The sequence below is a fragment of the Monodelphis domestica genome, chromosome 8, assembly GCF_027887165.1.
Source record: "Monodelphis domestica isolate mMonDom1 chromosome 8, mMonDom1.pri, whole genome shotgun sequence".
NCBI classification, from domain to species: Eukaryota; Metazoa; Chordata; class Mammalia; order Didelphimorphia; family Didelphidae; genus Monodelphis; species Monodelphis domestica.
In genome coordinates this window covers 199,784,637-199,810,552 of record NC_077234.1, presented here as the reverse complement: position 1 = coordinate 199,810,552, position 25,916 = coordinate 199,784,637, and the positions used below count along the sequence as shown (strand labels likewise).

General features: G+C 35.6%; 1 protein-coding gene across 2 annotated transcripts in view; it reads right to left on the bottom strand.

Moving 5' to 3' along the window:
• TBC1D8 (TBC1 domain family member 8) overlaps nt 1-25,916 on the bottom strand; it is a 139,421-nt gene that overhangs the window by 43,672 nt on the left and 69,833 nt on the right. For both annotated transcript variants that reach the window (XM_007501140.3, XM_001369738.4), the window contains exons 3-4: nt 10,879-10,997; nt 7,988-8,216 (exon numbers count right to left, since the gene is read on the bottom strand). In XM_007501140.3, coding sequence (XP_007501202.2) covers nt 7,988-8,216; nt 10,879-10,997 — 348 coding nt within the window. The remainder of the gene's footprint in view (nt 1-7,987; nt 8,217-10,878; nt 10,998-25,916) is intronic.

The following is a 25,916-nucleotide window of genomic DNA, read 5'->3' as shown; positions in this document are numbered from 1 at the left end:
ATACAAATTATGTATTCTCCCAATTAATGTTGAGGAGAAAACAAATGATTGAAGTATCAGAAAATCAGAACTGGAAGAGACCTAAAGGAGGGTTGGGGGCACCATCTATCTCCACAATTTTATAGAGGAGAAAAATGAGATGCAGAAAAGTGAAATAATTGTTAGAGGCACACAAGCCAGTGGCAGAGTCAAGATTTAAAATCATGTTCTCAAACTCCAAATCCAGCTTTATAAATACATATATATATAAAATATATATATATATATATATATATATATATATATATATATATATAAACCTATCAATCAATGTTAGTTACAGAGAGGCAATTTCTACATAATGGAAATCATGCTGGACTTTTAAGTCAGAAAACCTGGGAAGGAGTCCCAGGTAAAATGATAACTAGCTAGGTAATCCTGAACAAGTTAATTAAATTCTTGGGGCCATAGTTACACAAATCTTCATCAACAAGTTGTGGTAAGGAAAGCATAAAATGCAACCTGAGTTCTTTGTAACCTAACAAAAATGAAAGAAAACTGAACAATCAGCAGTCATTATTAGCAGGAATGAGAAAATGGCTCAGTTCCTCAAGTCTTATAATAGCATGGAAAAAAGGTAGTAGATTTCTGAACAGGAACCTTTAGCAAAGGCTATTTTCTCTTTTAAAACAAAATAGATAACCCAATGAGTGTTTTCATTATTTTTCATAATAAATTTGGTATGTAATATAAAACAACACATTTAAAATAATAAATTAAATAAAATAAAGATTTGTAATCATAAATTTAATCAAATAAATTATTTGAATAATAATATTTTTAATAATATAAACAAGTATACCTGTTTTCAGGCCTATAAGAATTGGAGAGGGAAAAAAGAGTGAGCTTCGCAGGATGTTAGAGCTAGAAAGGACTTTAGTTTCCCCCTAGTCCAAATCTCTCATGTTACAGATCAGGAAACTAAAACCCAATATAATGAATGACTTGCCCAATTTGAGATGCAGAGAAGGATCTCAACCGTGGGTCTATGCTATCTAAACTTCGACATACATATGTATCTAATGAGATTATATATGAGTGCATATGTGTGCATATGCACACCCATATACACCCACGTCATATATATACATATATGTGTATATTGGAAATATATTAAATAATATATTTAGCTTTGCAAACTTTAAAGCAATATATAAATGTTAGCTATTACAAGCTTAATAGTCATTTCCATAAGCATCAAGGATGTGTAAATATCCTTAGATATTTCTGGTCCTGACTAATCATGGTGTTGTAGAGATTACACTGGGCTTGGAATCAGGAAGAACTGGGTTCAGATCCTGTCTCAGACTCTGGACAAGTCATCAAACCTCAGATTCCTCTTTGGTAAAATGAAAGGGTTAAGCTCTAAACCTATGATCCTATGAGCTAGCTAATTATTTCTATATCTATATTCATAGATGTAGCTGGCAGGAAGGCTTATAGTCTCTCTGGAGAGAAAGAAGCCTCTCTTCGGAAGCCTGGAATCAGAAAGATTTGAGTTCAAATCTAACCTCAGACATTTAACTTGCTGTGTGATTCAAGGCAAGTCGCTTAACCCTGTTTGCCTCAGTTTCCTCATCTATAAAATGAGCTAGAGAAGAAGATGGCAAATTATTCTAATACCTTTCCCAAGAAAACCTCCAATGGTGTCAAAAAGAATGAGACAATTGAAAAACAAATGAACTGTCTCTGAATATCAAAGATTAAATAAAATGTAAACCTTGTCCTCAAGGACCCTATGGTATAATAATAGCAATAGTATTTCAGTGCAAATAATGATGACATTACAAAGGGCTTTCTTCAGATGTAATATCATTTCCATCCTACAGATAAGAACGTTGAGATTCAGAAAAGTAATTTGCCTAATTTGGGGGGATAGGTACAAGCAAATGGGGATAATAATAATAGCTACTATATGGGATTGTTTGCATCTAAAACTCTTAGCAAATCCTCAAAGTATTCTATTAGAATAGATAGACAGATAGATAGATAGATAGATAGATAGATAGATGTATATGTGTGTGTGTGTGTATACAAAGACACACACAGATTTATATCTATCTCTCTACCTTTAATAGTGGATACTGTAAAGTAGCCACTATTTATGTAAGGTTTACAAAAGGAATTCCCAGGATCAAAGAAGACTTGATGGTCAAGGTGGCATTTAAGTAGATCCTGAAGGACATGTGCACACTCCTAAACTATAAACTCGATTGTTGATAGAACTCAATTCAAGACTAACCCAGATTCAGGAAAGGAACAGGAAAAGGAAGGCAAGCTCAGTATAAACAAGAATATAAAAATGTGGATGAATTAAAAAACACTAGTAAGACACCAGACCCTTCCTTTTACTAAAACTAATCAGGTCAGGCCATTTCTGAAACAACAGGAAGTAAGAACCAGGACCAGCTATTTTTTTTAATGGAATTATACCATTTAAATAGAATCAGGCATCTGGTTCTATAATTTTTCAATTATGTAATAAATTTACATTTATCTATTATATGCATCTATCCATTGTACAGCATGCTATAATGGATTTAGATTAGAAATCCTATGTTTAAATTGTAGTTCAATCACTTAAAAAGCTACTGAACCTTGGAAAAGTAACAACCTCTCTAGGATAATTTCTTCATCTGTAAAACAAAGATAAGGGCAATAAAGAATTAAAAACAACTAGCATTTATATAGCACTTTAAAGTTTGCAAATTGGTGTGTGTGTGTGTGTGTGTGTGTGTGTGTGTGTGTGTGTGTATTAGATCAAACTACTTTATGTTTATTTCTTTATGGTCATTAGCCTAACAATGATATTTTAAATTCTAGAAAGTTTAGATAATTTTATCTTTATGTATGTATAATAATTACATATAAGAACATATTATATTATAATATGATTATAAGATAGCCTGTGGTTATAACATATATCATATTCAATATATTGTGTTTATATACTATAATCACATAATATATTTTGTGTATATATATATATATTTGCCTTATTTGGGCAGCTAAGTAGCATAATGGATAGAGTGCTAGGTCTGAAGTCAGAAAGAGGAGTCTTTCATAGTTCAAATCCAGCCTCAGACTTTTAGTAGCTATATGACTCTGAATAAGTTACTTAATTCTTGTTTCCCTCAGTTTCCTCATCTGTAAAATGAAGGAGAAGGAAATGTCAAACCACTCTAATATCTCTGCCACAAAAACCCCAAATGGGGTCACAAAAATTTAGATATGATTGAAAACAACTGAACAACAAAATTTGCCTTATTACATAAATTAATGTATAATTAAAGAAAAATAATCTTTTTTCAAAATGCAAAAATTATTGAAAAAAATTCAATCAACATTAATTAGGGCCAATTAAAATAACCAAAACCAAGGACTGAAAACTGTGCAAGGCACTATGATAAATGCTGTGATTGGATATAAAAGAGTTTAAAAAAAATCATCTGGGATGAAGATGACAGCCAGACTTTATGGTTTCCATGAATCACCTCATTTGATTCTCTTTCTCCAGTCAGTTTATTTATTTTTTAAATTTCATTTAGTCAATTTAGAATATTATTCCTTGGTTACAAGAATCATATTCTTTCCCTCTCTTCCATCCCCCCATCCTTCTTGTAGCTAACGCACAATTTCACTAGGTATTATTTGTGTCCTTGATCAGAACCTATTTCCATGTTATTGGTGTTTTCATTAAGATGTTCATTTAGAGTCTATATCCCCAGTCATATCCCCCTCGATACATGTAATTAAGCAGGTGTTTTTCTTCTGTGTTTCTGCTCCTACAGTTTTTCCTCTGAATGTGGATAGTGTTCTTTCTCCTAAATCCCTCCCAGTTGTTCAGGATCACTGCATTGCCACTAATGGAGCAGTCCATTACATTCGATTGTACCACAGTGTATCAGTCTTTGTGTACAATGTTCTCCTGGTTCTACTACTTTTGCTCTGCATCAATTCCTGGAGTTTGTTCTAGTTCACATGTAATTCCTCCAGGTCATTATTCCTTTGAGCACAATAGTTTTCCATCACCAACAGATACCACAATTTATTCAGACATTCCCCAATTGAAGGGTATCCCTCATTTTCCAATTTTTTGCCACCACAAGGAGAGCAGCTATGAATATTCTTGTACAAGTCTTTTTCCCTATTATCTCTTTGGGGTACAAACCCAGCAGTGCTATGACTGGATCAAAGGGCAGACAGTCTTTTAGCACACTTTGGGCATAGTTTCAAATTGCCCTCCAGAATGGTTGGATTAATACACAACTCCACCATCAATGCATTAATGTCCCAACTTTTTCTAGCTCTTGCTTGGTTTTAAAGTCTTTCCTTTAACAAAGATCTGACATTTATACTATTCTGTTTTCACCTAATTTGCTTATAGTTTCCTTTTTATATTCAAGTCATTCACCCCTTCTGAGTTTATCGTGGTGTAGGGTGTGAGGTGTTGATCCAAACCTAATTTCTCCCACATTGGCTTCCAATTTTCCCAGCAGTTTTTATCAACTAGTGGATTTTGGTCCCCAAAGCTGGGATCTTTGGACTTATTATAGACTGTTTTGCTGAGGTCATTTACCCCAATTCTATTCCACTGATCCTCCTTTCTCTTAGCTAGTATCATATTGTTTTGATGACCACTGCTTTATAGTATAGTTTGAGATCTGGGACTGCAAGGCCACCTTCCTTCGCATTTTTGTTTGTAATGATTTCCCTGGATATCCTTGATCTTTTATTCTTCCAAATGAGCTTTGTTACAGTTTTTTCTAATTCTGTAAAAAAGTTTTTTGGTAGTTCAATGGGTATGGCACTAAATAAGTAAATTAATTTGGGTAGGATTGTCATTAGCTCGTCCTACTCATGAGCATCTAGTTTTCATTGTGTGGAGAGTGTTTTGTAGTTGTGTTCATATAGTTCCTGTGTTTGTCTTGTCAGATAGATCCCTAAGCATTTTATATTGTCTAGGGTGAGTTTAAATGGTATTTCTCTTTCTAATTCTTGCTGTGGAGATGGGTTGGAAATATATAGAAATGCTGATGACTTATGTGGGTTTACTTTGTATCCTGTGACTTTGTTAAAGTTGTTGATTATTTTAACTAGCTTTTCAGTTGATTCTCTGGGGTTCTTTAAGTAGACCATCATATCATCTGCAAAGAGTGATAGCCTGGTCTCCTCATTGCCTGTTTTAATACCTTCAATTTCTTTTTCTTTTCTAATTGCTACTGCTAGTGTTTCTAGTACAATGTTAAATAATAGAGGTGATAATGGGCATCCTTGTTTCACTCCTGATCTTATTGGGAATGCATCTAGTTTATCCCCATTGCAGATGATGTTGGCTGATGGTTTTAGATAGATACTGTTTTTTATTTTTAGGAAAGGCCATTCTATTCCTATGCTTTCTAGTGTTTTCAATAGGAATGAGTATTGTATTTTGTCAAAGGCTTTTTCTGCATCTATTGAGATAATCATGTGATTTTTGTCAGCTTGTTTGTTAATATGGTCAATTATGTGAATGGTTTTCCTAATATTGAATCATCCATGCATTCCTGGTATAAATCCTACCTGGTCATAATGAATAACACTCATGATCACTTGCTGGAGTCTTTTTGCTAGCATCCTATTTAAGATTTTTGCATCTATGTTCATTAAGGAGATTAGTCTGTAGTTTTCTTTCTCTGTTTTTGACCTGACTGGCAGTAGAATCAGTACCATATTTGTGTCATAAAAGGAATTTGGTAGAACTACTTCTTTGATTATTCTGTCAAATAGTTTGTATAATATTGGGATTAGTTCTTTGAATGTTTGATAGAATTCATTTGTGAATCCATCTAGTCCTGGGGATTTTTTCTTAGGGAGTTCTTTGATGGCTTGTTAAACTTCTTTTTCTGATATGGGGTTGTTTAGGTATTCTGTTTCTTCCTCTGTTATTCAGACAAATTATATTTTTGTAAATATTCATCCATATCACCTCGATTGCCATATTTGTTGCCATATAACTGGACATAATAATTTTTAATGATTGCCTTAATTTCCTCTTCGTTAGAGGTGAGGTCTCCCTTTTCATCTTGGATACTGTCAACTTGGTTTTCTTCTTTCCTTTTTTTAATTAGATTGGCCAATACTTTGTCTATTTTATTTGTTTTTTCAAAGTACCAGCTTCTAGTCTTAGTTATTAAATCAATAGTTCTTTGACTTTCAATTTTATTAATTTCTCCTTTGAGTTTTAGGATCTCTAATTTAGTCTTCATCTGAGGGTTTTTAATTTGTTCACTTTCTAGTTTTTTAATTTGCATGCCCAATTCATTGACCTCTGCCCTCCCTAATTTGTTAATATATGAACTCAAGGATATGAATTTCCCCCTGAGCACTGCTTTGGCTACATCCCATAGATTTTAAAAGGATGTCTCATCATTGTCATTTTCTTCAATGAAATTATTATTTCTATGATTTGTAAAGAAAAGATCAGACCTGAACAGAAAATGTGATGCCCAAACACAGAACCCAAGAGAATCATCAAAAGGTAATTAAGAAAGGGGGGGAGAAAAACAAAACAAAACAAAAAAAACTTTTTTCTTAAGGGACCCAATAAGTTAAAATTATATGTATCCCTATAAGAAAAGAGGTCATTGGTAACTCTTAAAAATTGTTATTATCACCTGGGTAGCTAGAAGAATCATACTTACAGGGAACAGTGACAAACTGTATAGGATGAAATTCCAAGACATAAATATGTATATAGATATATGTATACATAAATATATATGTATTATTACAAATTTGACTAATAGAAGCTAATCTGAATCTAAGAAAGTCTATCTAATAAGTCTGAAACCAATTTACAAATATTGATTCTGATTTGGTATACAATTCTCATTCAATTAATACAATATATTCATAACATAATAATATAATGCAATTATATTTGTATTTTCAATAAATTACAATTGTAGTTAACACAATTAATCATGAAATAGCAATTTTCAAATTTCACAGAACATTCTAAGTGAGGGCAATGGTATGAAGGTGATACTAAGAAAAAAATTAAAGCAGATTAGATAGTCTAAAATAGGGAGGCACAAATAGGGAGTTAGAAATAATGAAGTTGGGAAAAGGGAGTAGTGGAAGTGGGGAAGGTAACAACTGTTTAATTATGGATGATCTTGTTTCCCATCCACTATACACCAACCTGTCTCTTCCTCAAAATAGATTAACTTTGAAAATTTAATTATTTCAACAAATACTGAGTTCCATTATGGCATCATTTTTACTTCTTGAATTTTACCATCTGAAAGTGCATGGTGGCCACAGAAGAGGCTTTAAGGGGGAATGAAAGGAAGAGAAATATACTACTGATGTCATCCATCCTCTGTAAAAGCTGTACACTTAATGGAACCTAAGATGAACCAGAGTAAAATAATTCCCTTTCTGGAGGAAAACTGCTTATCCAGTAACTCTTCCAAAGAGTAGGGCTAGGATTGGGAACTTTGTTATTTATGTTAATGAGTAAAGAATACTGGATAAACAGAATTCGTTTTATTTACTCTAACATCAGTTCTAGTATTATTTTTTAAAATAATACTGTAGTCAAAATGACTTGCATATCCCTAACCAAACTTGCTCCCAGAGAAATAATTTTTAGGGCTGCAAAAAAACATCTAATTCTCTAGGATCATGCCTTAGATTAATATAATTAAATAAATGTCCATATAACTCATTTAACAGTTAATTACATACTGCCTTGTGGCATCTCTCCTATTGCTGTCTTAAACTATAATATTTAAATAAATTTCTAAGTCTTAGCCCTACAACTAGACTATACATTTCCAAAAGGCACAGAATCCACTGACTTATTCATTACTCTATCCAGTATCACACAGTGTCTTGCTCATAGTAGACAGTAATGACCGATATGATTTACTATTACTCTTTAAATATACTGATTACTTACGTTCTTTGCCCAAGAAGAAAGAGTAAAAACAGAGGTGGTTAATGCTCAAATACAGCCAACCCTGACGAGGGACCCGACCCTTCCAACAACAGCAAGAATAATAAGTTATCAACTTCTCAGCTTCAGGAAAGTTAAATCTGGCTTCAAATTTCACCAATGCCTCTCGAAATTTCTCAGGTTCTTCCTCTTGTTCTGCTAATTTACTACGAGTCTCTTCTGCGATCAGGGCCTGTTGGGAACAAAAAAATTCTATTCTACTTGAGAAGAGACATGGGGAGGTGGGTTGTGTTGTTGGGAGCTAATTAAAGGGATCCAGAGACCAAAAGGGCAAATTCATGCACAAATTTTAAGTATAATTCCTTAAGTGCCATTTTGAAAAGGTTTCAAAATATTAAAATACAGTAACAACTTCTCAAGATTTCCAACACCTGATGAAACTTCATTCCCACTTTGCAACTAAGCAAAAAGATCCTAAATTTGCTTAAGACTCCCAAGAATAATCATTGATAGCCCTGTAGGAAACACCTAGCTCACAGAAAGCTTCTTTTGCTGTTGAGTCATGTCTGACTCTTCATGATCCCACTTGAAATTTTCTTGGCTGAGATACTGGAGTGGTTTGTCATTTCCTTCTCAGCTCATTTTACAGATGAGGAAAGTTTAGTGACTTGCCCAGGGGCACATAGCTAGCAATTGTGTAAAGTCAGATTTGAACTCAGGAAGATGAGTCTTCCTGAACTACTGTGACTCCTCATAAATTTTAGGTATTATAATTACTTTTATTTATTTATTTGTAAAAACCCTTACCTTCTTCTGTCTTAGAACCAATACTGTGTGTGAACCAAGGCAGAAGAGCAGTAAGGGCTAGGCAATGGGGGTGAAGTGACTTGCCCAGGGTCACACAATTTATACTTACTTTTACAAAGAAATCATATGAAATTAATTCTGGTTCTCTTGGGAATCAAATCACAAGATATAATAGTTATGATAGCCCAATGAGAAACAATACCATCAACAAAAATGACAAAACAGTAAAAGAAATAAATTTGAACCAGAGAATCAATTCTAAGAGCAACAACTTACATTTATAGAGTATTTTGCAGAGTACTTCATAGTCATGATTTTATTTGATTCTCACAGCTTCTAGGGAGGTAGGCAGCATCAGGATCATGCCCATTTTGCAGATGGGGAAACTAGCTACATTATTTAGGCAAGGCCAGACAGTGATTGAGAGACAGATTTAGTACTTGAATCCCTAGATCTGACTGACTCCAAGTGTGGTACTCAAATAGTTTGGGACCCAGGAACCTCTCAAAGGAAGGGAGTTGGTTTTTTCCCCTTTTTTCTTTAAAGCTTTGTAAGGCAGTTGGAAGTTCAGGGTGTGAATAGGAAATACTTCATTCCCTAGGACTTCTGGCAGAAGAAATAATAGGAAAACAAACATCACTGTTCTCTTTCCACAAGGTACAGGTCAGCAGTTGTAGCCAATGGCTTTAGATTGGGTGGAGTCCTTTGCTTTCTAACCTCTGGCTTATAAAAACTATAGAGTCAGCAGGTTTCTTGTAGCCTTTCTATACAGGCTTTTTACTTCAGAGTGTTTCCAAGACCCTTTCGACCATAAACAATTTCTTCTTCCTCTCAAATAAGAGAAGGGGACCGCAGAGGCTAAAAAATTATAACAATGGTTGGTAGATGGCACAGCAGATAAAGCAATGAGTCTGGGGTAAGGAAGACTTGAGTTCAAATCAGCCCTTGGACACTTTTTAGCAATGTGACACTGGACAAGTTATTTAACCTTGTTTGCCTTAGTTTCCTCATCTATAAAATGAGCTGGAGAAGAAAGTAGCAAACCACTCCAATATCTTTGCCAAAAAAAACTCCAAAGGGGATCACTTAGAATTGGACATGACTAAATGATGCCTGCCAAGCTTTTTGAATTAATAATATCTTTAAACCATTGAAAAGAAGAATATCTCACCTACCCCAACCATACCTATGTCAAATAAATGTTACATTAAATGTATTAAATTTATATGAATAAAAACAATTTTTTCTTGAAAATTTTATTATTTCACAACAATCTCTGAGGAAACTAGAGGTTTCTTGAGTATGCTGCAAAATTAAGGCAATTAATTGTTCCTTGAAAGCAAAAAAAAAAAATCAGGAGCTTCACTTATAAGTGAACAAAGCAGAATTGTAGACTGATGTATGTAAATGTTTAACTGGATAGGATAGTCCTAAGAAGAGAAAAAATACGATTTTTTTTTCCTTTTTCCTCAAAGTCTTTAATGCAGTGAATTCAAAACCTAGTTTGACAATAGTCAAGACACTCACAATTCCATCATTGGAAGTGTTTAAAACAATGGGTGATCACTTGCTAGGATTCTTATAAAGGGGATTCTTACATGGGGAGAGAGTAGACTAGATGTCCTCTAAGTCCCTTCCAAGCCTAAGATCCTACAATTCTTTTTCAATGGAGGTAGAGAAGAATCATGAAGCTCTTTTACTGCCCGAAGTTAAATTCACATCAGTGTGACTGAAGGAATCCATTTATTTTTTTAAGAAACCTGTATCTTATATGATTTTTAGAAGGTGGAATAATAGGTGTGAATAGAATACCAAATAAATGGTAAGAAAGGGGCCCCAAATGGCATAATGTTGAGTTCAGTACTTAAAGTCAATCTTACTGGATTATTCATCTCTGCAGGTATAGAGAGTCAGCAGATCATTGCGTATTATATTAAAAGCACAGTAACTTGAGAAAACTATATTAAATGCTGGTTCAGGAATGTTGTCTGTTCAGATCATAAATGTCACAGTAACATTCAGGTTAGGAAAGAGGAAGCAATAGAAATAAGGAACCACAGAAGTAAAACTAAGAAACAGAAACCTACCTTTATTTTCCCTTTAACAAAACTAGCAATATCTTCTTTATTATCAAATACAGACAATGTATGCAGCAGGTTTTGTTCTAGCCACTCCCAATGCTGATTAATCTCCTCTAAGGTTGCACCTAAAATAAGAAACAAGAAGATGTGAAGGATAAGAAAAACTTGAAGAGAGATGAAGCATATTTTCAAATATATTGGAACCCATGATTTGCATTTGCTTCCAGCTACATTTCACTTAAACACAGATTTACAGAATCATGGATTAAGTCATCCAGTCTAATCCATACTTGCATAAGAATCTTCCCCTGTGACATTCCTAACAAGTGGTCATCCTGTCTCCAGGTGAAAGTTTCCAATGAGAGAATCCAATACCTCATGAGGCATCCCGTTCCACTTTGGGACAACTCTAGTTTAAAAAAAAAATTTCCTTATACCTGTCAACATGGAATCTAGAAACCCCAAACTTGTAACCTAGTAAGATCTGACAAACCCCAAGTTTTAGGACTAGCTTGTAAGTTGGAGACCCCAAAGCTTGTACTTGTTCCTGTGAGAATCCACCCTGAAGGGAATTTCAGGCTATCAATTCCAGACTGAATAATGGACCCTAAGGTAAAGACAGTCCACTTTAGGTAGAAGCTAAGCCCAAGCTGAGTGACTCTAGTGCAATAGGCAGCATGTCAGTCTCATAAATTGAAGGTCCCAAGTTTGATCCCCGGAAGGAGGGTGTGATATACTTGGAGAGGCTTCTGGAGATAAGAAGAGTCACTTGGCTTGGGCTTAGCCCCCACCTGAAGTGGACTGTCTTTACCCCAGGGTTCATTATTCAGTCTGAAACTGCTAGCCTGAAATTCCCTTCAGGGTGGATTCTCACAGGAACAAGTACAAGCTTTGGGGTCTCCAACTTACAAGCTAGTCCTAAAACTTGGGGTTTGTCAGGTCTTACTAGGCTACAAGTTTGGGGTTTCTAGATCCCATGTTGACATACCAAGCCTGAATTTTCCAAAGCATAAGTCTGACCATGCTCAATAAATTCCAGTGGCTCCCTATTAACTCCAAGATCCCAATTAAAATGCTTCATAACCTTCCCCCTGTCTGGTCTTTCTTACACTTCACATCCATCCTCCTGCCTCTATAATCCAACCACATTGGTCTTCTTGCTTTCCCTTGGACACTGCACAGCATTTGCCAATGCTCTGACTGCATTAGCTTTCTACCAGGCTTAGAATGCTCTGTCCTTTGTATTTCCCAAACTCCTTTCAAGATTTAACTCAAATCTCACTTTTTACAGGAGTTAATCTTTCTGAAGTTCCTTTCCCAGGCCCCCCTCCAGCTAGTGTCTTCCCTTCTGAAATTACACTTCATTTACTATACAGATATTCACGTATCTTATATGTATTTGAGAGTGTTGGGGGAGATTGGAAATGCTAAATTTGAAGACATATTGTCTCCCCCACCCTACCCTTTACTCAAAAGGACCAAAGGAGTTCCCTATTACTTCAAGGATCAAATACAAAATCCTTTGATTGACATTTAAAGCCCTTTTACAATCTAGTTCTTTCCTACCTTTCCTGTCTTTTTATATTATACTTTTCTCCCGATGATCTTGGTCTTCTTGTTCCCTGCATGTGGCACTCCATTCTCCAGAGGTATTGCCTGGCTATCATCCTTAATCTCAATGCCTTTCCTCTAACATTACCCCCAAGATAAATATAGATAGATAGATAGATAGATAGATAGATAGATAGATAGATAGATAGATAGATAGATAGATGTTTTTATAGACACACATAGTATATACAAACACAACACACATACATACATATGTGCATAATTGGTGCTTAATAACTGACTGATCTCTGCCTTCTGGCTTCTATGACTACTTTTAAAATTAAACTCAAATTCCACCATCTGAAGCCCTTTCCTGGTTCCTTCTTTCTCGCACTCTCCCTGCAGTGCCCCCCATGCCTACTTCTGAGATTACCTTCTATTCACAGTGTATCTGTCTTATCTGTTTACTTTTTACATACTGTCTCCACCTCCAACCCCTACCTCCTAATAGAATGTGAGCTCCTGGAGTGCAGGAATGACATTTTTGTCTTACTTTACATCTCCATTGCTTAATAGAATGCCTGGCATATAAGAAGCACTTAATAAATGCATATTGACTAACTGAATAATACCCTCACATTTCACAGAAAAATGTATAGGAGTGGGTGGTCGTGGTTGTTTTACTGTACACATTCAAAAATAATTTAAACAACTTAATTATAGCAACCCTTTCATAAGTCCAAAGCAACACACCCTTATTTTTTTTTAAAGCTTACTATTTTTAATTCTTTCGATTGGATTCCAAGTAGTCTCAAGATAAACCTAGCTAAAATTCAAAAGTACTGAGAGACAGGTAGGTAGCACAGTGGATAGAGTATCAGGCCTGGAGGAGGAAGTTCAAAATCTGGCCTCAGCCCCCGTCCTATCAGGGTGACCCTGGGCAAGTCACTTAACTCCTATTGCCTAGCCCTTACTGCTCTTCTGCCTTGGAACCAATACATAGTAATGATTCTAAGATGGATTCTAAGGATTTTTAAAAGTATGATATAATGGATAGACAGCTAAGTTCTTAGAATTTGGCTTTGAGTCCCATTCCTGTCTGTGTGACCCTGGGCATGGTACTCTAGACAACTCTGAGTTTCTAAGTGGCAGAGAAGATTCTGACCTTCACTAGCAGATGGAGTTTCCTCATCTGGGGAGTTGCCTATATGAATTAAATCAAAGATCCAGTCCCTATCCCATAAAATGATTTAGAATACCCTTTGGAATACTGTCTGATTAGTATACATTATATGTGGGTCTAGTGAATTATGGGTAAACAGAAATAACTACTACTAACAAGATAAAGGAAAACAAAACAGTTCATACAATATTCTAAGTGTCTACTGCATCCAGTTTTAAATATTGAGTTTCAAACTACAAAATAGGATTCTACAAAAGATTGTCCTCCTACTCTCCACTAAAATCAATTTTCTTCTTTTCTTACTTGGCATTTATATAGCTCTCTGTTTGGAAAGCACTTTATAGTCATTGATCGGTCATTTCTTTCCTCCTCAAGGTCTAAGAACCTGACAGTTGGAACTTCTTTTATTTTAATGATGATTTTTAAACCTTGTCTTTTGCTTCGGCAGATAGATTCTAACTTATTTCTGTTCCCAGTTCTGGCCCTAGCATTTAGTCACAGCAGTTGTATTCTCAGCGTTCTCCTCAATCCTTTCTTTGGTTCCTCCTCTTCTTCTGGTGTTTGGATTCTTGCAGGTTTCCCTAATCCTTCCCTTAATTCCTTTCAGATTCAACAAAGACTACCCTGCCTATCTCTCTGTGAAGCTTCTGGCATTTGCCACTTGAAACTTACTACTCACCTTCCTCTATTTTCTGAGATCTTTAACGATTAGCTCTATTGGTTAGAACATTATGATCAAGCTCAAGTCTGGTTTATATGTTGGCCAGTTACCTTTTTCTCTGTTTGATGAAAAAATGAATTCTTAATTCCATTTAATTGCCTTATAAACATGTGGCTATTAATTATAGAGAAGGCTAGGCAAGAACCTGAAAGAGGGCCAGGTACCTGATATGTGCAGGAGCTGGCTGTATGACATCCTGGGAATGCAAAGACCAAGCTAGGTGATCTCTTGCTATTTTCCTCATACTTGTCTTAAGTATCAACTCTGTACTAGCCATTTTTGCTCATTCTTTTCCAGGTCAAAGAGCATCTTCTTTGGCAGAGAAAACAAAAATAAGAAATGAATTCCATCTTCTTTCCATTCTTGATTATTATAATCTTATTTACCTCAGATTATTCCTTTCTTAAGTATTTCCACCCCCTTCAATATAGCCTTAAAAACAACACTTTACATCCCTCACCAGCCTCAAGCTCATTCTGAGAGTAGAACTGCAGATTCTTTTTTTACAAGACTAAACATTGCTTTTATATTCACCCTTAATTACTTATTTTACTTCTACTGTTACTCCTGGTGTATCTGTCTGTTCATATCTTTTTAAAATCTAAGCTTCTTAATTTTTCTTCAGGGTTTTTTTAAAATCACTTTCCTTTTCCCCTTTAAATGGAGTTCTTTTTCTTTGTGTCTTCAGAATTTCATTCTTAAGAGCTTCCTATCTTTCTGGGTTGACTTCACCTATAGAATTTAAGCCTATGGGACACATTTATTCTTTCTCTAAACCCCCTGAAATCTGCTCTGCTAAAATCTAGGTTATACCAGGACCAGCTTTCCTTTCCTATAGCATAAGATTTTTAAATGGAGTAGTCACAAAGCCAATAAACATTAAGTGCTTTCTATGTTTCAGGCACTGGACTAACTGCTGGGGATGAAGCAAAAGACAGTTCCTGCTTCTGAAAAGCTAACAACCAAATGGGAGAGACAACAAGAAAGCAAATATGTACAAACAAGTTATTTGATGAATAAATAGGAAATAACAGAGGGACTGTATTAGAATTAAAAGAGATTGGGGAAGGCTTCCTTTACAAGATGGAATTTTATTTGGGACTTAAAGGAAGACAGGAGGCAAAAATGAGGGGAGAGAATATTCTATATACAAGGGACTGACAGAGAAAATGTCTAGAACTGAGAAATGGAATATCTTATTTTTGGAATGACAAGGAAGCCAGTGCCACTGGATAAAAGAGTGCATGTCAAGGAGTAAGGTATAAGGAGACTGGAAGGGTAATAGAGGTTATGACGGGATATTAAGGTAAAACAGAAGATTTTGTATTTAATCTAAAAGTGATGGGGTGGACAGGGAGACAGGGAGAGAGGAAGAGAGAGAGGGAGAGAGATTTGCATGAGGTCCAGCAAAGGACACTTACAGCAATTCAAAAGGTAGGAAGAAAACTAGGAGAGAATAGTATCCCAAAAATCTAGAAAGAAAAGGAGATGGTAATCAACAGAGATCTCAAGAGATTGCAGACTTTTTTAAAAGTCCACTGGATTTGGCAACTAAGCGTTTATTTGTAGTTTTGGAGAAAGTACTTTTAGTGGAATTAAGTTTGGAAGTTGAATAGTAAGAGGAAAAGAAAAGAGTGGGAGGAGAGAAAGTATGAACACCTTTTGTAGATAATTTTCTCACAGGGTTTAGTCACAAAGGGAAAAATAGTCACAGGACAATATTTAGCTGAGACTGAAACATCAAGTGAAGGTTTTTACAGGATAAGGGAGGTATATTTATAGCCAATAGGAAATTTTAAGTTAGTAGGCATGGAGAGATTGAAAATAAATGATAAAGTGGCAGTTAGGTGGCACCATGGATAGAGAGCCAGGCCTGGAATAGAGAAGCCCTGGGTTCAAATCTGACCTTGGAAACTTCCTAGCTGTCTCTCTCTGGGGAAGGTCACTTAAACTTCTTTGACTAGCCTTTGCCCTTCCATCTTAGAGTTGTCATTAAGACACAAAGTAAGGATTAAAAAAGAGAAAGTAAATGATAGAGGTGGGGGGGGACCATAACAGAAAAGACAAGATTGAATGGGAATACTTGAGCATGTAGAGGGATTAGCCTAGGTAGGTAATAAAGCCACCTTATCATTTGAGACAGGGATAAAAGATATGAGCAACTGAAGGCACCTGAGTGATCAGAGATAAGGATGAGGAGGAAAAAAAAGAGAGCTCATGGAAAATGTCCTCAATTTTTTTTTCTGTAAAATATGAGACAAGTTTCTCAGATGAGAAGGGATGGGGACAGGCTGAAAACAAATGGAAAGTCTTGGAAGAGCTGGTGTGGAGCGTAGAATGGTGAATTGATTAAGGCAGGTATTCAGATTGTCTAGCAGCAATGAGGGCCCAGTTGAAACTATATAATGTAAGTGGACCCAGTCAGAATGGTTGTATGATTTTCTTCATCTTCATTCAGCATCACACATGTAGGAACTAAGGCAGCAAATATGGGAGTAATCCAAGGCTAAGGCTTAGTGGGTACAATCAATGAAATGATGAGGAACTCCAAAAAGGAGAACAGTTAGAACAAGGGAGACAGTCCAGGAGAGAATTAACGGGTCAAGAGACTGGAGTTCATTGGTAAGGATGAAGAATAGAGTTTGGTAAAGGATGGTTAAGGAAAAAGTGAAAAATCATTGGATTATGGTGAAATAAGGTGATTTAGTAATTCTTGAAATGGAGATGGTACATTTGTAAGTGAGGGCAAGATCAAGGATATGACCATCTTTATGTGTAGCTAAGGTAGGATGGAGGAAGAAGTCATAGAAAGTGAGTAAGCTGAAAACTGAGTGGTTAGATTATTTGAGGAAAGTTAATTTGTAAGTTGGAATTCCCTAGTAAGAGTCACTTCCCTTCAAATTTCCCATCATTTCTTCTTGTCTAGAATTTTGTCTAGAATAGAATTCTTCCTTTTTGGTTCCTCTACCTTTAAAGGCTGAAATTGTCATTAAAGCAAGTAATTATTGCTCTGCTTTTGGCAGACAGAATGTTTCAGGCATTAAATGTCTAGATAACTAAAGTCCATTAACACTATTCCATATGTCTAAATTCCAGGCTTGGGAACTGTTTTTCAAGCTGCTCATCTCTTTTTTCCCACCCAGGGAGAATGTAGTATATTCCAGGGGTTATATCACTCCTACCTCATCCAAATACTCTCAGTCATGCTTCCCTCCCTCATCCTCTGAGCCTGTTCCTGGACTTTCTCAATTGACTGTATCTAAAAATATAGTGCAACTCTACCAAATCCCTCCCCCCACCCTTATATACCCTTTTTCTTACAACTAAGAAATCCTATTCTAAAGTGATATTTTGGTTGGGGGTTTCATCCTAATATGTCTCAGTTATACACATACACACATACACACTACATATGGCACACATATATACTATATACAACCTATATATACTATGCATATGTCCTTTTATCCTTCTTATGTTAGGATTTCTAATTCACTTTCCTCAATACTCATATTTGCACATCTTGTATCAACATCTGAAGTCATATATTTTATTGCTGTTCCCTTTCTTGGATTCCATATACTGTGCATATCTTTGCATCTCTACTGCTAAGTTTTTTTCCTACTTTGTAACTTTGTATTTTGTATTTCAAATCTTGTTCATAGATACTATCTTTTAACTGGCTGTTCATTTTCCAAAAATCTATCCTATCTCTTCTAAAATTTTTGCCTTTTTTTGACAGCAGGAATGAAAAAACACCACTTATGTCCCTAAGGTCTTCAGTTCCTTACTCAAAACTCATAATCTTTAGCTATGTTTTCTTGAGTCCTTCTGGAAGTCTCATTTGTGCCTTCATAGTAATCATCCAGTTTGTCAAGTTGTGAGAAGTTTCCTTCATATCTTGGATATATGCCATAGCCTTAAATGTCATCAGTTTTTCAAATAGTAGGTAGGGAGAGGGAAAGAACAGGCAGGCACTTATTAAACGTGACTATGTGCCAAGCACTGTGCTAAGTATTTACAAATATCTCACTTGATTCTCACAAAAACCCTGTGAAGCAGATGCGGTTATAATCTTCATTTTTGAGTTGAGAAGACTGAGATAAACACAGGTTAAGTGATTAGCTCAGGGTCACAAAACTATTAAGTGTCTGAGGCCAAATTTGAACTCAGATCTTCTATAGAGTGCCAGGCCTGGAGCAAAAGAGACTTATCTTCTTAAGTTAAAATCTTACCTCAGATATTTCAAGCTGTGTTACCTTGGGCAAGTCACTTAATTCTGTTTGCTTCAGTTTCCTCATCTGTGAAACGAGCTAGAGAAGGGCATGGGAAATCACTCCAGTATCCTTTACCAAGAAAACCTCAAATAGGGTCATAAACACATGACTGAAAAAAAAGCAACTGAACAACAATAACTAGGTGTACCACACCATGCTAGGCAGTAGGGAATATACAAAAATCTAGGGCTCTTTCCCTTAAGTTCCTTCTTTTTTTTCCTAGTCATTCTTGGATAAAAATAATCAAAGCACTTTAATTTTTTTCTGTTCAGCTTCTGATTAACTGCTCTAAATACTCTAAATCAATTTTAAAAGTTTAAATTCTATTACTGAAATAAGTTGTGAAGAAATTACTTTCTAAAAGAGCTATAGTTTTCAACACATAAAATCTAAAACCATTTATCATGAAAAGGCTTTAAATTGGAACATTCAGTAGAAGTCCAACTAACAAAAAATTAAAAATTTTTTAATTCTCTTTTGTGTTATAGAGACTTCTCCATATTCCAAAAATTCCTAGCCTAGGACCAAGCCTCATATTCTCAGGACAAAAGGACTGTAGTTAATTTATGAACTCTCTCTACAAACTGAAAAAAGCTTAGAAAACTCAGCTAGTTAGAGAAGATGGTATCAGAAGGTATGAATGAATACCAGCCAATAATTAAGTAATAGAAGCCACCCTGATCATCATTCTATTTTGACACACACACACACACACACACACACACACACACACACACACACACACACACATATTTCAGACAGTAAAGTGAGTGAAATAATCCCATCTAGATTTCCAGCTATTGGAACTATGTAAATAGACAAGCCTTGGGAAGTGAATTCTATCTACAGAATTGATACTTAGTGTTGATTCCAAGACAGAAGGGGTTTTAAAAAAAAGTTCTAGCTTTCAGAAATGACATCTAAATTCTAAAACCAAAGTAATCTCTTCAAGGCCAGCACACGAATACTTTATTTACCTATAGATTTTCATCCCTTGTATATTTCCCAAATGCATACATTTTGAAAAGGAAGTAAAAGCATGTTTATTCACATAATTCACTTATTTCAATTAATCCACTCTACAAACATTTATTGAGTATCTACTAGATGTGGGTGGGTTTCCAACTTGGAAACAATCACTTCTTTTCAATCAGTCATCTTCTAAACAGAATCCACTTTGTTTTTGCCACTTTTGTTTTGTACAGTAAGAAAAAAAAAGCTAAATAATTTTAAATAGCCTTTTGTCTTTACATTATGTACTTCTTTCAAGTGCCTCCAAATTAAACACTCCTTTGTTACAAGGAAAGTTAACAATTGTATACAATGAGAGGCAGCTAGGTGGCTCAGTGGATAGGATACCAGACCTGGAGCTAGATGAAATAGGGTTCAAATCTGACCTCAGACATTTCCTAGCTGGGTGACTTTGGGGTAAAAGCATTTACCTATTCTTTTTTGCCTAGCATTTACCACTCTTTTGCCTTACTACTTTTTTCCAAGATAGAAGCTAAAGGTTATTTTTTAAAGCAATACAATGATCATAGCTGATTATTTTAGGCAACATTCATTAATAACAACAATAATAACTAACATTGATATAGAATTTACTATGTGCCAACACTTTGCTTAGCACTTTACAATTACCATCCCATTTGATCCTCACAACAACCCTACAAGCTAGGTGCCTTCATTATCTCTATTTTAGAGATGAGGAAAGTGATGCAAACAGAGGTTAAGTGACTTGCCCAGGGTCACACAAGTAGAAGATGTCTAACCCTGAACTTGAATTCACTTCTTTCTTACTTTAGGACTAAGGCTCTATCCACCATACCATCTAACTACCATTGTCTCTTACTTTTCTGCTAAGGAGAAGAAGAATTAAAGAAGAATGCATTGGGTCAGTACTCACTCCTCTAATCCAATGCCTTTTATTTCCTTCTTTACCTTCCCCCCTCTAACTCAATTGGCCTGTGAAATGGAAGGGTCATTATATCCTGAATGCTCTTACTTCCAACTTTATGGAGAGATGAGGAGTGAGATAGAGGTATAGTAATGAATCAAAAGATGGTGTATCCACAAAAACATAAACTTTAAAGGCTATGAAAGCCTAATTGTAAATCTACCATTTAATTATTTATGTTAATTCCCCAGTCTCTAGCAAAGATACACTCAAAGTCACTTTTTCCAAATGAAACTTTTCAAGAATTTGAAGAGCTAGTTCTTCCAGAAATGAAGTTTCTGGAGATCGGAAGCAGGTACCCTTTTCTTCAGAGGGCCTATACACGGAGAAACCTGAACTCAAATGGAACAGCTGCAGGGAAGAAATAAACAGCTCAAGTGTGAGTGAAGAACCTCTCTGAAAGCCAAAAGTGACTTTAGAGACAAGATTACCAGCCCTTTCTTTACAGTGCTGTAAGAGTGCTTCTGATCACCTGAAGGATGTTGCAAAGTCTATTTAAAAACAAATAAACCTCAGGACAAAATTCATCTAAGTATTAAAAAATAGGCTGTATATCATAAATGGAACTTCTAGGAGATTTTCAAACAGCTTGAAAAACACACACACAGAGAAAATTACTCTTCTAGGATTTCTAAGTGATTCTTTGCCAACCCTGTAAGGGAAATACAAGGTTATTCTAGCTGTAAGGGAAATAGGAGGTCATTCTACCCCTGGCAGCTTTCAATGGCTAACCCACTGTACTCAGTGTGATTGGAACAGTCCTGCTTGGCTTAAAGGACTGACCACTGCACTGTCTTATGACACTTCAATCAACTGGTCTTGGCAAAGCTGACACTATTGTCATTAGGTCCCAGTGGGTTATTTGGTTTGAATTCATCTGTGTTTAAAAAAAAAAAGAGGTATATACAAAAGAACAATTCAACGTCTGTGTTTTCTGTAAAAGTGCTGGAGGTTTTCACCCAAAAACATCATGGGATTTCTCTTTTGGTATACCCCATGTTACTTCACTAGTCATTACTTGCCTGCTATTTAGAGAGATGTGCCACGTCACAAAGAAAACAAGTGCTCAATATTAGGTCTGAATTCAGTCTATACTGAGAAAAGGGAACCCTGGGGTACCTTTAGATAGAATTGCATCATTATTAACTCTGGAAAATCACACTGAACCCAGACAGGAGTTCTGTATTAGCATAGAGGGTAATATTCTAAGGATGTAACCTTTTACCAACTAACAATGGAAAAAGAAGAACTGTATCTTCAGCTTTCAGTCCACAGGATCTAATCTGTGCAGCCTCATTTCAAGAGCTGTTTCACCAGTTCTTTTCTCCATTGGGAAGATGGCACTGGAGCAAAGATCCACAATTTAGTCACATGCAGGTTTGAATTGTGAGACTGTGAGGATGAAAAAAGGAGCCACCAGGCTAATATGCCAAGAAGAACCCTATTCCACATAACACATCTATTATACAGAGATCTTTAAGGGAAAGCTGGAAAAAATGTCTTGGTGCTTTCAGAACATTCTCATCCGTGCTTAACACATTCAACCAGTTAATAACACTTTCTACTCAGCACCAACGGACAACAAAATGAAATTATAGCTCGATAATGGCCCCTGCCAGGAAGATACATACACTTAGCCAGACCTGGAATTTCAGGGAACTAGTTGGTTTTCTTTAAAAAAAAAAAACGTATTTTCTGTCTTATAATCAATACTGTGTGTTGGTTCTAAGGCAGAAGAGTGGTAAGGGCTAGGCAATGGGGGTTAAGTGGTTTGCACAGGGTCACAAAACTAGAAGTGCGTGAGGCCAGATTTGAACTCAGGGAAGTTTTAAAGTCCCCACACAGACCTAGGTTGATATCCATTTAGAATCATGTGACCCAACTTCAAAAGCATAATTAAGCAGGTAGGCATATTTTTAAACTCCTGACACCCTTCTTTCTTCTCTTCTTTTTTTAAACATCTTTTTTTAAACCCTTCATTTATGTCTTAGAATCAATCAGTTGAAAGGCAGAAGAGTGGTAAAGACTTGGCAAATGGGGTTAAGTGACTTGCCCAAGGTCACATAGCTAGGACAGGTCTGATTTGAACACAGGATATCTCTAGGCCTGCCTCTCAAATCCACTTAGTTACCTAACTGCCCCCTAAGTATCCATAAAAAAGGCACAAATTTAAAATTTTTAAATCCAATTGTGATCTAATATATTTGTTATTTATTCATAAATAAATAAATACATGTGTGTATATATATATATATATATATACATATATATAAACTTACCAAAGAGTAAAAATACTTGACTAAATCCAATATCAGTTGACTCTTTTTTGGAGAGAGGAATTATTTTTTTTAATTAAATGTCACTAAATATTCCTGAGTTCTTAATATTTGTTCACTTTTTATCTCAAGAAAAATAAGATTCACCTATTTGGATCTTCATCTTAAGAAATATACTAGGGTGTACTAGATAGGGTACTGGATTTGGAATCAAAACATCCTTGGTCCAAATCATACCTCAGGTATGGAGAAGACATCTCTCAGATTCATTTCCTCATCTTTAAAACAGGAATAAACAATAACCATAGTTTCAATATTATAGGGCTATTGTGTAAGGATGGAAAGAGTACAATATGGATATATAAATATGGATGTATATGTATGTGTATATACATATACACATGTATAGAAATCTATACATATATAAATGGTTCATAAACCTTAAAGCAGAATATCTGTTATGATGATAGACTTCCAGCAGTGTCAAGGAATGTAGTATTTTATATCAAAAAAATGGCTGAACTTGGAGTTAAGAAAGACTTGAGTTCAAGTACTGCCTCTGATACTTACTAATTGTTAGGCTAAAAGTAAATTACTCACAGTCTTTATTTTTTTCTAAACCCCTACCTTCCATCTTAAAATTAATACTGTGTATTGGTTCCAAGGCATAAGAGCAGTAAGGGCTTGGCGATTGGAATTAAGTGACTTGTCCAGGGTCATACAGCTTGTGAATCTGAGGACAGATTTAAATTCTGGTCTTCCTGACTCTTAAGTCCAGTGCGCCATCCACTGTACCACCTCACTGCCTTATCCTACTTTCTGCCCACTCCCAACATCCTCCACACTCTTAAACCTCTGTGCCCTTGTTTATGCTACTACCTAAGCCTAAGCTTGGTCATGATGTGTTCTGATGTCCCTTCCAGATCTAAAAATTGTGATTCATTGCATAAAAGGAAAGTAAGAAAAGAGAGGGAGGGATATAGGAAGAATGAGAGAATGACCCTTTTGTTGTATTTACAATAGGGTTCATAATTTTTTACAAATAATTTGTAAGAGAAACACTTTTAAGAACCAATGTTAATAAATCTTGACTAGGGCTAGTTTCATTATTTGAGCCCGAAAGTGCTTATATTAAGTGCTCAGTAATACCAAAATGGAAATTAAGTCCGAGAGAGAGAGAGAGAGAGAGAGAGAGAGAGAGAGAGAGAATTTCAACAAAAAATATTGCCCCAAGTAAGTCATGAAGAACTGAAAATATGTATGATGACACATATCATGTGATCTTAGACAAAGTATTCACTACTGCAAACACTCTCACTTATATCCTGCTGGCCAAGCTCCTTACACTTTCTTTGAATTAATTGCACAGTGAGTTCTGTATTTGAAAAATGATCAGCCTGGCACTTCCTTCATGACCCTGGCACAGTGTAGATACCCAAGACGAGAGTCTATCCCCAAGTGCAGTCCACACCAGATCATTTCCTCTTTTGATGAGGAAGTAAACAACAATTAAGGAAATAAGAAACTGTTAGCCATGGGAAAGGGCAAGAAATAAGGCAAGTGGGAAGGGAGAAAAAGAGAATGCAGAGCTGGCAATTTTCTATATACAAGATAACAGATCACAGATTTGGAACTAAAATGGATCTCAGATGTTATTTAATCCAGCCCCTTCATTTTAAAGATGAAGAAACTAAGTACCAGAACTATTAAATAATATATCCATAGTTTCATAGCATAAGAGTCAGAATTCCATTTTTTAAGTTCTCTGATGCTAAATCTAACATTTCGTACATTGCATGATACATAAAATCATATTAATCCTGCCACTGCCAGTGTAGTCTTATGTGTACTGATGGTTTTCTCAATGAGATTTTCCTGAAGACCAATTTATTAAATGGTCAGAAGCAGTGTTGCATATCTGTGCACACTGTGCTATCCTCTCTCTTCTATGGTAATTCTGAAGTTAAAAGACTTATTTTTCTTAGCTTCAGGAATACTTCTTGCTTTATCCCAGCTTTTTTCCACAATGTTTCTCATCGCTCCTCTAATATCTACTCTAATATCAACTATCCTCAACAAAGGAAGTGTACTGTGGAGAATAGAGCACACCCGTGGCTAGGAAAAAAGAAGGTGGGTCAGAGTTACCATGAAAGGTCTGTTACCTCAGTCTTCCCATGCTCCTCTGGGCTCTGCTCTCTCTACTTTATCAGGAACAAAACGACAGCTGACAATGTCTTAAAAAATGGACTAGCCTTCTAGAACTTGAACTGACTTTTTTTTTAAAAGATACTTTATTTTCCCAATTACATGTAATAATAATTTTCAACATCAATTTTCCAAAATGTAAAGATCCAAATTGTCTCTCCTCTTCCCTTTCCTTCTCCTTTGGAGAGATGGTAAGCAATATCTGTATTATACATGTGTTATCATATTAAGATACTTCCACATGGATCATAAAACCAAAACCCTAAAAATAAAACATAAATAAACTAAAGTGAAAAATTGCAAGTTTTGATCTGCATTCCAACCCCAACAATTCTTTCTCTGGAGATGGACAGTCATCTTGGTCAATAAGTCCTTCAGTCTCATCCCGTTAACATCGTATTGCTGAGAGTATCTAAGTTTTTCACATTTGATCATTATATGATAGTGCTGTGGTTCTACTTATTTCTCTATGAATTGGTTCTTACAGATCTTTCTAACTTTTTCTGAAATCATCATGCTTATTTAAATTTTTTTAAATTTTATTGTCATGCAAAACACACTTCCATATTGGTCATTATAGTAAGAAACACACTTATACATAACCAAAATCCCCAAAACAGACCAAAGATACACTGATATGAAAGACAACTTCAACAGTTCTTTCTTTGGAGGTGAAGAGCATTCCCTGTCATCAATCAGATTATCCCAGATCAGTGCATTGCTGAGAGTAGCCAAGTTTCCACAGATGATCATCGACCAATATTGTTGTTACTGTGTACAATGTTCTCCCTGAACTGACTTTTAATAAAACCATGATACTAAGTATGCAGTCTAAAGTCAAACCATGAATTAACAACAAAACCCAACACCAATT